Genomic DNA, 13,350 nt, shown 5'->3' on the forward strand with positions numbered 1-13,350 from the left:
TTGAAACTTTGTTTAGCCTGTAAGGTGTAAAAAAATAATAATGAAAAAAAAATTATCCGATTAATCGAATCGAATCGTGGTGTTTTCTTGAGTATCAAAAATAATCGAATCGTTGGGTCAGAAAATCGATACTGAATCGAATCGCCATGATGGGTGTGATTTACACCCCTAGTCTCCTGTGTGAACTGCAGTCATACAACGCAACTGTCCCACATGCGCTGTAGAGGATGCAGTGACGTCACACGCCGGCGTGCTCTGTGTTTACGGAAGTAAACATGGATGTTAGTGCTGGAGAACATCTAGCGATCTTTCTCAACCATAAAAACACAATCTTTATAAGATGCTTAAACATAAATACTGCTCTCCTCATCATCGTCCACCGTGGTTGTTTTTCATGTTGCTTCTTTCTAGCAAGACCCAGAATAGTGACCTTGGTCAGGTATTAATGGCGTTCAGGTTGGATGAATGCGACCTGGTCGTTCAGACGCAGGTCGCTTTGAAAAAATTGGGTCTGTGTTCAGACTACCATGAAAAGATCAGGTACAGGTCGCATATGGGCCAAAAAAAATCTGATTTGGTTCACTTCAGGCTGCTTTGTGAACGTAGCCAAAGTTGGATAAATGCTGCCGTTTGGATGCAATAACTGAAATTATGTAAATGCACTTTTTTTTTTCTTTAACCATTGAAGACGTTGTTTTATTGAACGACTTGTTATTAAAAACAGTTTGACTGCTCCCATCCTCTGCGCTCACATAAATTGTGTTAGAGTGGTTGTTGTTGTTTGTGTTAAAGCTATATCAGCGCCTGAATTGGGGCTGAGACAATTAATTGGGGTTAATTGTGATTAAACGAATATACAAATAATTTAGTAATAAATTAAACGTTAATTGGGGTGTAGAGACCCTAAAACTTTCCTTTAGCTAACAGAGCAAACAGCTCAGAGCAGTAATCATATCAAAAATAAAATAAGTTAGCATTTTGTATTTAAGATAAAAAAATTTTTTTTGCCGTCGTTCAATTGGGAAGGGTTGCAAGTATCCGGTTCGATCCCCACAGTCCCACTCTGGGTTCCTGAGCAAAACCCTTAACCCTGATTGTTTCCCAGGTGTCAAACCAATGCAGCCCACTGCTCCCCAAGGGGATGGGTCAAAATTTGGAGAGTGAATTTCGTCATTGTGGGACAATAAAGGTATTTACATTAAAGCTACAGTGTGTAACTTTTAGCGACATCTAGCAGTCAACCAGCAGACTGCAGCAACATGAACATCTCCCCCCCACCGCTTCTCCCCCCCAACAGTACGGCGAGCGTTACGGGACAAAATGTCTTCGACGACGTCCGCATCACCTACCTTCTCAAGTGATGAGGTTTGTTTACATAGATAATTTTACAGATAGTATTTCATTAGTCTGTGTAGGATATAGATTTCATGTAGACTTAAGATAATAAATATACCCGTTATTTTTTCTACATCGTTGTGACATTTTGGCGATATCGCAATCACTAGTTTGTTGGCTCTGCGCTGCCGTAGCGCAAAGATGTCTGCCTCCATGGCTGCGAGACCCGCTCCTATGTAATTATAAATAACGAATTCTAAGGCAACGCAAATATTAAGGTTAAGAGGCTGAGCTCGTAGATGATGATAAAATAACATAGTTATGTATGATATATTACATTTCTGACTGTATATCCCTGTAATTATTACACACTGTACCTTTAACAAGATGCTCTGTCCAGAACTCCTCAGGTGGAAAAGTTTTAGTTTCACCTGGTTTAATTTCACAAAAAGTCTTCTTTAAGGAACCCTTCGCTATCCGATTTTCAATCGATTAATAGAAAAAATAACAGATTAATTGATTTGTAAAATAATCGTCATTTGGAGCCCTAGTCTGAATCTTTAGTTCAAACAAAGTGTTTTTTAGACCCGTACAGCATTACTTCTAAAGCATTACATTGTACAGTAATCAGACTGGCATGCTTTCCTCCTTAGTTATTTGTCTGATTGAAGGTTTGCTGTAGAAAATGCTTTCAGTGTTTGAATAGACATTAATTATGATGCTGCTGAAAGCATCAAGCAGTTGGAAGAGTTTGCCAACCACCACATTTTTTCATTGTTTGTGTTTATCTAGTATTCAAACATGGAGAGTGTTGTTACCAGGAACAGTTTTCCTCATCCGAAAACAAAAGAACACCAATCAGAGGGTGTTAGGAAGGGCCATGTGCCAGAAACAGAAATGTCTGTGATAGATTGTTTTTAATGTTGATTCATTTCCTAAATGATTCAGACTGTGGTAAAGCCTTTCAGTTCAGGACTTCTAAAGAACAAATCAGAACAGGAGTATGTCCACTGATTGTATCGTGTTGTTAAGCTCTTACGTGGCATTTCACACCTTATCTAGGGTTGATCTATGCTCTGCTTCCTGTTTACATGATGCACATGCTTGGTGTACTGGAATGGAGAGTATCTGGGGTGGATCCTGTGGCCTAAAACTGACGGGGAATCTACGCTGCAGTGTTTACTTCTGAATCTAGAGATCTGTTTGCTCTTCCTTCTTGTTTCTGGAACAGCTGCTCTCTTATAACCCCTACCCCCAGGCCTAATGACATCAGGGCAGGGTTGAGATGGTTTTTTCCTCCTTTGTAGTGCTCCCAAACCCGTTGATTTATGAGCTTCACAGCGTGTCGTCTCTGCAGAATACGCTTCTTTAATGAGTTCAGCTTATTAAGCGTGCTTTAATAGACACGCTTCTACAAGTTCATCCTGGCACGTACGGATTTACTGCAGGCATGCAGTGACACGGAACAACGATGCAGGCAGCAGCAGAATCCCAGACTTCAAATGGGATCCTTCTGCCTTCCAGCTGGTGCTTGGGTTGTGGGGGGGGGACTAATGGTTAACAGTAAAACCTTCAATATGAGGGTTTAGAGGTGCCCTGCTGCTTACCAAGGACAGGCGCCATGTTTGAATGTTTTCAGTTCTGATGCTGTTGATTCCCTCATATTTTGGCGATTTAAAAAAAAAAAAAAAAAAACAGCAACGTCTGGGATTTATGGATTTTATGTGATAAACCAACACCAGGCGTTACATAATTGTGGAGGAGGAATTATGGATTCTTGTTGTTCCACAGAAATAAATCATGCATGTGCATCTATTTATTAACCCTCCATGAGCTGCACCTTTTAGATTAGTCTCTGCCTTAATGCACCTGATTCAAATAATGGGCTGGAGAGTCCTCCTTAGCAGGACTCTGTAGATTTAAGCCAGGCGTACAACCCCGCGGTTTGGTCGTACAGTGCAAGTTCACAGCTCACGATGTATGTTGCGATTTTGCATGCTGAAAATAAAGCCCCGAAAATAAAAGGCGACAACGTATTTGGACAAAGACGTGGCTGAGCAAACATGGCTACTACGGTCTGTCAATTTTACAGAAAAAACTACATTTCAATCGCACCCCCGCCTTGATTCTGTGTTTTCCTCTGAAAGGAAGAAGTAGACTCCTTGTTTGCGCACTGAGCGACTTTCAAACATGTTTGATTTTCTCCCAGCCTCACAATTCCTGATCGGGAGGTGATTGGGAGAGGCTGTTCGGCCCTTGTTACCCCCTGTGCACCACAAGACGCACAAGGCACGGTCAAAAAATTCTCGCACCACTGGAAAGTCGGCCCAAAAAGGGCAAAAAAAACTTACGGTATATGTAAGCCCAGCTTAAGGAGGCCATTTTTCCATTTGATCTGTGGGACCAGGGTTAGTTTTAAAGTGTTTCCTCAAAATTTCACTTATGTTGAGCTCTAGACTTTGACTGGGCCATTTTAAAACCGAATTCTGCTTTGATTCAAACCATTTTCTGCACCAATACTCAATACCTGGCTGTGCAGTATCAGCCGATACTGATACCATCTGTTTGAAATTGATGTGTGTGATGTATAAAAATTGCCATCATTGCTTTGTTAAGCTGCTGCTTTCCTTTGTGAAGCAGGAAAAAGACTAAAACAAAGTGAATCCAGTAGCACTTTTTATTGCCTATCTGGAATGGGTGATAATAGTTGAATAAACTTTTAGTTCTCAAAATGGTATCTGTACCTCATTTGTTGGCACTCACCGATACCGATGCCACCATTGTAGTGCTGGATCGGGCCCTCGCCAGATACCGGTATCGTATTGGTGCAACACTAGTTTTCTCCCTGATTAGATGTTCTGGGTATTTGACCCACTGGAAGGTAGGCCTCCACACCTATCGTGGTGTTTTGTAGGTACCTTGTTTTTACCTTTATGCATTTTCCCCTCGACTCTGATGAACTTTCCTCTGAATCCTCACAGCATGAAGCTGGAGGTGCTTCAGTAGATTTCTACTTTGAATGCTTGATGCTCATAAGAAAAATCTGTGGTGATTCTTATTTTTTTCTTTTAAAATTAAGACTCTTGCCTGAATAAACTAAATTAAACACAGGCAGGTCCTGTTTGCTGATTGGATGGCTTCTGATTGCTTTTATTTAGGAGAATACAACTATCTGCTACTAATATCTCAGATTCGTCTCAGTGGTTCTAATGGAGCAAGATGCGAAACATTTTAGTCAGGTTTTTAGTTTAGTTTTTTGAAGGGTATCAAATAGACTTGATGATCCCAGATGTTAACACACTGGTTGTGTGTGAATGCTGCATGTGCCACAGGAACAGACGAACATCTGGATCCTGCAAAACTTCCTTCAATTAAATTCAACCAGCGCCTATCTTACTCTGCTCAAGCTCTGCCTCAGCTTTAATAATGATCGTAATTACTGTTCTTTCCCCCTTTCCCTGTTGTTTTTATAGGCCAAGCCAATTTATGCTGGATGGCTGTGCTTGGCTCCTGAGGGAACCAACTTCGACAATCCAATGCAAAGATCCCGGGTAAGAGCCTCATAGGCCCGCAGACACATTTCCAAGCTGTAATTAAATGAGGGTGAGAACAATAGTTCTGTTCTTTTTGGACCTGTTCTGATAAATGTGTGGTGTTTTTCTCTCAGAAATGGCAGCGGAGATTCTTTGTGCTGTACGAACATGGCTGTCTGCGCTTCGCCTTGGACGAGTCGGTGAGTGGCGCCTCAAATGCTCCTTCCTTCCTCCTGCTGCACGGAGAGCAGGGAAAAAAGCTGGTTATAGGTTCATTCTGTGCTCTGATGCATTTGAATCCTATTCCAGGATGCCTGGAAATTAATAATGTTTTTTCAAGTTATAGAGTTTTAGTTAGACTTATTTAGAGAATTGGTAGAAACAGAGGTGGTTAAGCCAGCAGTAATACACTGAACCTTTATCAGTCTGGTTAACAGCCTTTGACTCTAGCCAGGATCTTGCCGGATCAATCGAAGCGCAGGAGGTAGGACTTACCCACGCGTCACTCTCAGCCCCAGAACCACCCATAATAAAAGTTTTTTAGATGTTACTATGGAGGCGCTCCAAGGCAGCGGCCAAGAACAGCTCCTCTCGACAATTTCGCAAAATATTCCGCTGAATACGATACAAACTAAACATCAAACCCGCATCTATGATCGCCAACGCCTGCTGGAGCTGCGGTCATAAAAAGTTTTAAATACTGAAATTTTTGACAGTTTAAAATGCTGCAAAGTGCTATGGACAGATGTAAACAAAAGCGGAAAATAACCGACTGAGAGAAAGAGATGCGCGAGACGCAGAAAGCGAGGCTGCAGAGGGGGGCTAACTGCGAAGCTAAAGAAAGATCCCCCACAGACCTCCGCTTCCATCAATCCTGCTCTCCAACGTCTGCTGGTTGGAAAACAAAATGGATAATTTCCCACTTGAACTCGGAGCAGTGTTTTGAAATTTTATTATTTTTTTTTTTTCAAGCTATTGTCATTACACGGTCACAAGTACAGAGCAATGAAATGATGTATTTAACCCATCCCCTTGGTGAGCAGTGGGCTGCCATTGATCGGCACCTGGCGAGCATTGTGGGGTTAAAGAAACCAGGTCGTCTGTTTGTGTGTAACAGTTAACGCAGATGTACACCCCCCACCCCCTTCCGCAGGCACTCCGCATCACTTCTCCAAAATTGTAGGTGACCGTAGACAGGAGGCCTCTGATTGGTCAGTCCTACATCCACTCTACACTGTGCATATTTCCTGTTTGGTACCTTACCGGCTAGTTTTGTCTGTATGACCGCCATTGTGGAAAACGACTCGTAAAGATGGACCAGCTGGAAGAGCGAGGTGCGCAAGAACGCTGGGACACTTTTCTTTTTCCACCTGGATCCCCGCTCTTTTTCGCCCTCATGTCCTTCAGTTGAGGCATAAACTTGCCCCCACTTCCTCACCATCTCGGCCGTATCGAACCACCGCTAGTTCGTGACTATCCCTCTTGCATTGTGGCGTGGAATAACACACTGCAGACCAAACTTCATTATTGGACATAAATCAAAAATATCTGCGACAAGCTCAATGCGACACACTGCTGCGGGGAGGATAACCAGCCCCTGAGGGTCTTTTCTCAGCCATCCAGAGTGGCAGTCTGTGGATGTGGGGCTCAAATTCAGAACCTCTGTATTCCAAACACAATGCCTTAACCACTAAGCTGCCACTCCTCTATAATGATGTCCCAAGTGAGACTGATCTAACTTTAAAAACCTTAAAAACCAACATCTTAAGTGTCAATTCTTCAAATCTTTCACTGGTATCTTTCATGGACTACAAAATATGCGCCGCCTTTAGTTTTTGCGTCATAACCGTAGTTATCTGATCACTTCTAACCTGATGAGGCTGTCTCTGGTAGTCCGGCCTTTAAAATCGAGCTCTACCAGCTCTTTAGACTGATGTGGTGTATACACGGCGTATCAGTCTGGCTGGCCAGGCTAGTAGTAGACATGATTATGGCTAAGAAATGCAGCCCTTCCCTCACTTGTTTCTGTTCACTGCCAGTTTGCTTGGTGAAAAATTTCAGCTTAATTCCAGGTAAAATAAATCTGTTTAGTTTCTGTTGCATCTGTGTACGCCACCAACAGTCACAGTGTGGGAACTACACGAGCTCCTCTCATTGCACTTTTGAAGGTGGTGCTTTTTAAAATCTGCTTCGGAGCAATGAGCAGCAGATCTGGTGATAAATCCTTGAACCGAAACAATTAGCCATTGATTGTCCACCTAGTACAGGCCCGTTACTCAAAAAAAGGATATTTAGCCTAAAAAGGCCTAATCTAATCAATTTGACGTGAAGTGATTGTCCAGTATAACTATAGTGTTTTATCTTAAGTTAGCAAAATGTCATATTAGCTTAATGTTTCCGTTTTATGTTCAAAAAATTGTTTCTCCTGTGATAAGATTTAATCAATTTAGGGGTTCATAGAGGCAGTTCAGGTACAGCACTTTTTGTCCCCTGCAAGGAGATTTATAACATTTTGTCAACAAGCCCTTTAGCAAAACTTTTTGAGAAAAATCTACCCAGCATAATAAAAGCCATTTATGGAAAGGTTGAAGAAAACTGCTGTTGGTGAAAAAGATTACAAGACCAATGTGAGAATATCTTGCCAAGTATATTTGGGTGGCTGTTGCTGTAACAGGGTGGCCCACTTTATGTAAACATTATGTGTGGACTTTTTTGGACTCATAACAATGCTTTCCAGCTCCATTCAGCTCTTTTGCAGAAGATCTGGTTTGTAGCAGATTGGTAATTGGTACGTGTTTGTGCTTCGGTTGAAAAAAAAGAAAGAAAAACCCAGTGCAGCCGCTGAAAGCTCAAAGCTTAATGAGTCTTAACTCCCCCACAATTCCACTATTTTGCTTCTAATCTTGGTTTTGCGTTGCTCTGTGAAGATCCATTCACTTAGATGTGCACTGCAGGGATTTTCTGTGACGACACAACTGTTCCTGTCTGTCCTAGAAAGTTTATAGAAGCACCAACCGCCACATCAGCAGGGGTTAAAATGTGCACAGTCAGTGGAAACTGTTAACCTCGGCGTTCCTGCAAAATAAGAAGAATTTGACCTCAGACTTGTTGAATGTGTTGGTGAGAACCGTTTCTGAGGTCGAGCTCTGTAATCTTCAGACTACTGGGGATGGCAGGAACATGCTCTGAGAGGAAAGTGAACTTCTGTTTGTGGTGCTTGTGCGTCGCCAGGGAATGTGACACGGGTGACCAAACCCATAACGGCCGATCTGACTGGAGATTAGGCTGCTTGTGTGCAAACAATGGGGGGCCACACACTGCTAGCCAGCCTGCTAGAAACACAGAAGCCTGCTAGAAAAAGAGCGAAGGGCTGCTTCTGGATGGTTTTAGCTGGTCTGTCATTGTTAAGTTTTACTTTTTGGCATGTTTGTCTCTCAGTGACTGGAGAAGAGATAGGGCCGAACTTTACAATGGCTTCCTGACATCTTTGCCTTTCAGCCCAGCTCCTGAATTCACATTTGGGGACTCTCTCTCTATGTCTTTGTTGCCAGAGATGACAATGGGAGGAAGCTTAGGAAAATACTGTGTGTATTTCCACTGTGTAATGTGTTTCCAGTGACACCCAGGCTGGTTTGCAGTTGTTTTCCTCTCATTGTAACAACGATTCCCAAAACTGTCCGCCACATTGTCCTTTGGTCTTTTCATCTGCTCCCAGAAACAGGAAGTGGCGGTCAAGGACATTGCCTCTTTGTGCTACCGACCCCAAGGATTGAGTGTTGATATCAACCTGTTCTCTCGTTCTGGATCTCGTTGAGCTTATGGATATTTACTTTATGGTCTCCTACTAACAGTGGAGGGCACAGAGGTGTGTTCCACAGATGGATTTAGAAGCCTATTAGAACAACCCTGTGAAACCTCTCAGAACCCTCAGGATTGCCTTTTCAAGTCTCCTCTAGAATTAGAAGCAATTTGATTGGTTATATAAGCTGAGAACAACCTCTATACGGTTCTGTAATATATTTAAACCCTGACTGTTCCACAATCCTGCTTTAGAAACAACTTAGTACAGAGGAAGGAAGAAATGTGCATTTAAAGAAAAGCTTTTATGGTGGGAAAACTGTTTAGGTAATGTGACAAAAATCTCTCCTTTGCAACGGCTCCAGTAATTCACTCCTTCAGAAATGTGACACTATTACTTTGAAGCTATGTATGAGTCTGCACATTGTTTAAAAAAAAAACACAACAGATGTTCCTGCTGCTAATCTAACATTGACTGTTAATCCTACATGTTATATTTGTAACATTTATTTGTGTATTGAGCCATAGACTAGCGTAAAAATGTGGGATAAACACAATTAAAATGTGGTAGCTTTGCTGTTAGCAAAATATTGATTAGAAAATGATCTGCTTTTTCCTCTTTGTCTTTGGTAGGAGCACAGATAATTACTAGTTAATTACTAACTACCTGTTAATCTAGAGCCTGATGTCAGCAGCCACTTGGCATGCTGGAAGTTCAGCATTTATACAAATGATTAGAGCAGATCTCTAATCAGCTGCTGGTTACATTGAAAGTTGTCTAACTGGGGCTAAAATTGGGAATTTAATGAATCAAATTTAATCGCTTTGCTTTAGCAAACTTCACACGCTCATAAAAAATCCTGGTATGTTTAACGGTACTACCTCACAGTTCACAATGGGTCAATTATAGAACGACACTTTAAATGTGTTGGAATGCTGAAAAGACAGTTATAAAGCTCTAAAACCAGATGGAGGGAGGGAGATGATGTATTTATTTAAAATATCCTTTTATATATAATATATTAGATGTTTTATATTCAATTAGGCCAAATTAAGTGCTGTTGCTTAATTGCTTAATATTAACTAAGCTAAGTTAGGTGCCTAATTGTGCTTAAAAGATCAGTTAGTCCTGTAATGATGCTCTAAGCCTCTGGATCTCCACACATCCTCGGAGCGCTGACGTCTCCTGCTATTTTTTGCCGATCAGACGGCAGTCTGTTCAGCCCCACATAACTAGAGTATTTTCACCACAAAAAGAGGGAAAGATGCTCTTCCATCTAAAGCAGCATTCCTCCTAGTTTTCCCTTATTTGGTGAACAGCAGTGCGCTCTCAGGCCCCAGGAACAGAGAGCAGGAGAAAGGGAACGCTAGCCCTTAAAACCCACAGAGGAAACGTCAGATGTGCCCCAGACTCAGACATTCCTCACAATCGGCCCGCCTGAGCAACCTCCAGACTCTGCTGCGGATGCTGATCACAGCTTTTAATAGTGAGTTCTTGGCTTTTGAAGGACGTGAAAACTGTGAGAGAAGTCAGTTTTTCCCTGATTGACTGGCCTGACACTTTGGGCTTGAAGGGTGTAACAGGGAAGTTAGGAGGAGGCTGAGGATGTGTTTTTAGGCTCTCGCTCAGCGACACAGCTGGGTTCTGTCTCTTTAGTTTGGATGAATGAAAGTGTTTTGGAGAACATGCTGCTTATAAAGCAGCAGTTTCCTCTCCAGAGTCTGCTGAGGTAAACTAGCCTGTAGCTCAGCCTGTAAAAGCCTCTTCTAGGATTTATATCATGTATGGAGTGGGTGTACTCCACTTAGTTTCACAGCTGAGCCAAAACCTGGTTTTACTGCTCCTTCTGTAACTTTGTTATTCACTGTATTTTAATTTAATAGAAACCATCCCACTCTAATGGATCTATATTTGTTCAGCTTCATTTAAGTGATTCCTCCAACATCAGAGAGCTCTTCCTTTGATGTTTTCTCCTCACAGAGATATAAATAGTCCCCCATGTGGATGGCAAGCACAGCAGGAGGAAGCAGAACTGGACCCAGCTGAGTAGAAATGAGACCCAGGATGTATGATTTGTGTTGAAATGATCACTCTGAGTTCTGGATGATGCATCTCTTTGTTTCGGTGCCAGTGGCAGAGGGCTGTATCTAAGCAGCAGTTTTCGTCTGAACTGACAGCAGCAGGATCAGATGGTCTGCAGGAATTCAGGCTCCGCCTCTTAGCAAGAAATAAGATAGAAAAGACATCTGCTTCATCTCAGGAGGCTGACGTTTCTGGAGCCTCATACTTGTTGCATCAACGTTGACTCCTTTAGATACAGGAAATCTTTGTAATGTTTTAATTTGATGCTTTACAGCATACGGCACGCTTTCGAGATGGTTTCACTGTCCATATTAGGAAGGGGAAAATGTAACCGAAGGTTTAAATACTGATGTTCCACTAAAGTGTTAGTTACAATTTTCTTCAATATTCCTGTTAATAAAAAAAAGCGACAACAGGTATTTGATTTATCTATTTAGTATGTTTTTTTTTACCTTTAGTCACAATTAAGATAAAATGTAGTGCCAGAAAACCCTTTTATATCATCTTACATTTTTGTTAAACAAACACATGCAGTATGAAATAAAATAAGTAGCTCAACTCCAAAATAATATCTGTCTACCGTAAATATAGTTATTGAACAGATGAGAGCAACCTTAGTTTGTTATGTCATATCTTTGTTTTTCAGGTTTTATATATATATATATATATATATATATATATATATATATATATATACAGTCATATGTTTATATTACTGTTTTTTATCACTGCTGCTTAACTTATCAAGGCTGCACTTTAAAAAATGACATTGTCTAGAGCTGTTCGTAACAACATTTCTTTGTGTATAAATTACAAAATTACAAAAAAAATCAGCCTAACTCTAATATATAAGTTAATACACAGGTCATTTACAAATGTTTATAATCATTAAAATTCTTTAATTTTATTTTTTGAATCAAGGTCTCAATTGGCATTGAAATTCATTAAATGTGATTATTGTAGCATTTTAAATGCTTTTTTTTTCTTTTTTAATTAATAGAAACAATTTCGTCACATATCAAAATTATGTGTGCTTGCGCGGAACTGCTTCCGGTTGATCCTAAAGCCGTATGTTCGCAAAATAAAGCTCGAGGCGGAGAAAAAGCTAGAAAATAGGAAAATGTTATATATATTATATATATCTATATATGAAAGTCATTGTTACATGCTGATTGCATTGAAATAATTTCTAAGAGCATTAAATTATGGTTACTCATTACTATAAAAAAATATGTAAACATTTTGCATTTAAGATTAAAAGAACTTTTCCGTGTCAATATGCTCTATCCAGGGTTCATCAAGTGGAAAAGTTTTAGTTTCACCTGGTTTAATTGCGTAAAAAGTCTTGTTTAAGGAACCTTTTGCTATCCTATTATTAATTGAGATTAATCAATTTGCAAAACAATCTGTACAATCGATAGTTGCAGCCCTAGAAAAGAAGTATGTGAAGTACTTATATTTCCAGTGTGCAGAGATGTGAAATTGTCAATAAAGTACAGGATATGTACTCCAACATACTGTCATAAGGCTCAATTTGCTATGTTGCAATAATCTGTAAGCTAACTGTAATCTAGCCGCCTTTAATCCAACAATCAGTGTTAGGAGACACTGAGCTGTTAGCATCTGTTTTAAACAGCTGGTTCTGGTTGCTCTCAGAGGAATGTTAAAATGTGGCTCCATTAGGTGCATTAACTCACTAAAGCTTTCCCCATCGACCATGCTAATTGTTAGCATGTCTTCCTATAATGTTACAAATGTTGCATGAGGCAATAAGTATCTTTAAAATAAACCTTTTTGGAATAAAACTAAGCAAAATATGTTGTTTTGACAAGCCTAGTAGACATTTAATTGTTTTTAGCAGAGCTTTGAATGCTAAATATATATTTTTCAGTGCATTTCCTAAGTGCTTCTATCCAGGTTGTAACTAAATTAGCTTAGGAGAGAAAAGTTGAATCAAAGTTTTTAATTATTAAATCAATGGAATTGCTCGAATGGTTTCAGCCCTGTAGGAGATCTACTCAGGATTTGGCTTTTTTTTATGTTTATTGGGGTTTGATAACGTTATTTAGGGTTCAATAAAACCCCGACTTTTTAATGGGGAGAACGTTTAGGTAAATAAACAAAGGATCATATGGAGCCCATTGGAGGAAATGAGAAAGAGTTAGCAGGTTGCTGATTTAGCTAAAGGTGCTAAGGTTAAATGTGGTTTCTTTTACAGTTTCAGCAATTTAGAGTAACTTGTCTTGGAAATAAACAATGACCAGTCACTGTAGGAAGCTTTTGCTAAGATACTTTGAATGTTGGTTGTTGAATAGAAAGATTTGAGGTGAATTGATGCTTCTGAAGCATAGCGTCTGCAACTGTCAAATCTGTCTCTGTTTTACAACAGTCGTCAAAAAAATCCTGACTATGTGTCAGTTGGTCTCAAACCCGCGCAGACAAAAAGCAGCTGTGATTGGTCCTTGGTATTTCTTTCCGGCTGTCTGTGTGGTCATCCATCTCGATTTAGTGCCGGGGCGCTCCATTTTTAAAAACCGAGGAAAAACTACGACAAAAGGTTAATCGAGGAGGTTCGGAAGTACAATCCGTAGACCCACAGTG

The 13,350-nt window shown here is 40.4% G+C and overlaps 1 protein-coding gene across 3 annotated transcripts in view; it reads left to right on the plus strand.

The window, feature by feature from the left end:
• Positions 1 to 13,350, plus strand: part of LOC107095330 (myosin phosphatase Rho-interacting protein-like) — a 55,416-nt gene that overhangs the window by 9,109 nt on the left and 32,957 nt on the right. For all 3 annotated transcript variants that reach the window (XM_015391372.1, XM_015391371.1, XM_015391373.1), the window contains exons 2-3: positions 4,809 to 4,886; positions 5,003 to 5,068. In XM_015391372.1, coding sequence (XP_015246858.1) covers positions 4,809 to 4,886; positions 5,003 to 5,068 — 144 coding nt within the window. The remainder of the gene's footprint in view (positions 1 to 4,808; positions 4,887 to 5,002; positions 5,069 to 13,350) is intronic.

This window comes from Cyprinodon variegatus, unplaced genomic scaffold (assembly GCF_000732505.1).
Source record: "Cyprinodon variegatus isolate N-32 unplaced genomic scaffold, C_variegatus-1.0 Scaffold538, whole genome shotgun sequence".
NCBI classification, from domain to species: Eukaryota; Metazoa; Chordata; class Actinopteri; order Cyprinodontiformes; family Cyprinodontidae; genus Cyprinodon; species Cyprinodon variegatus.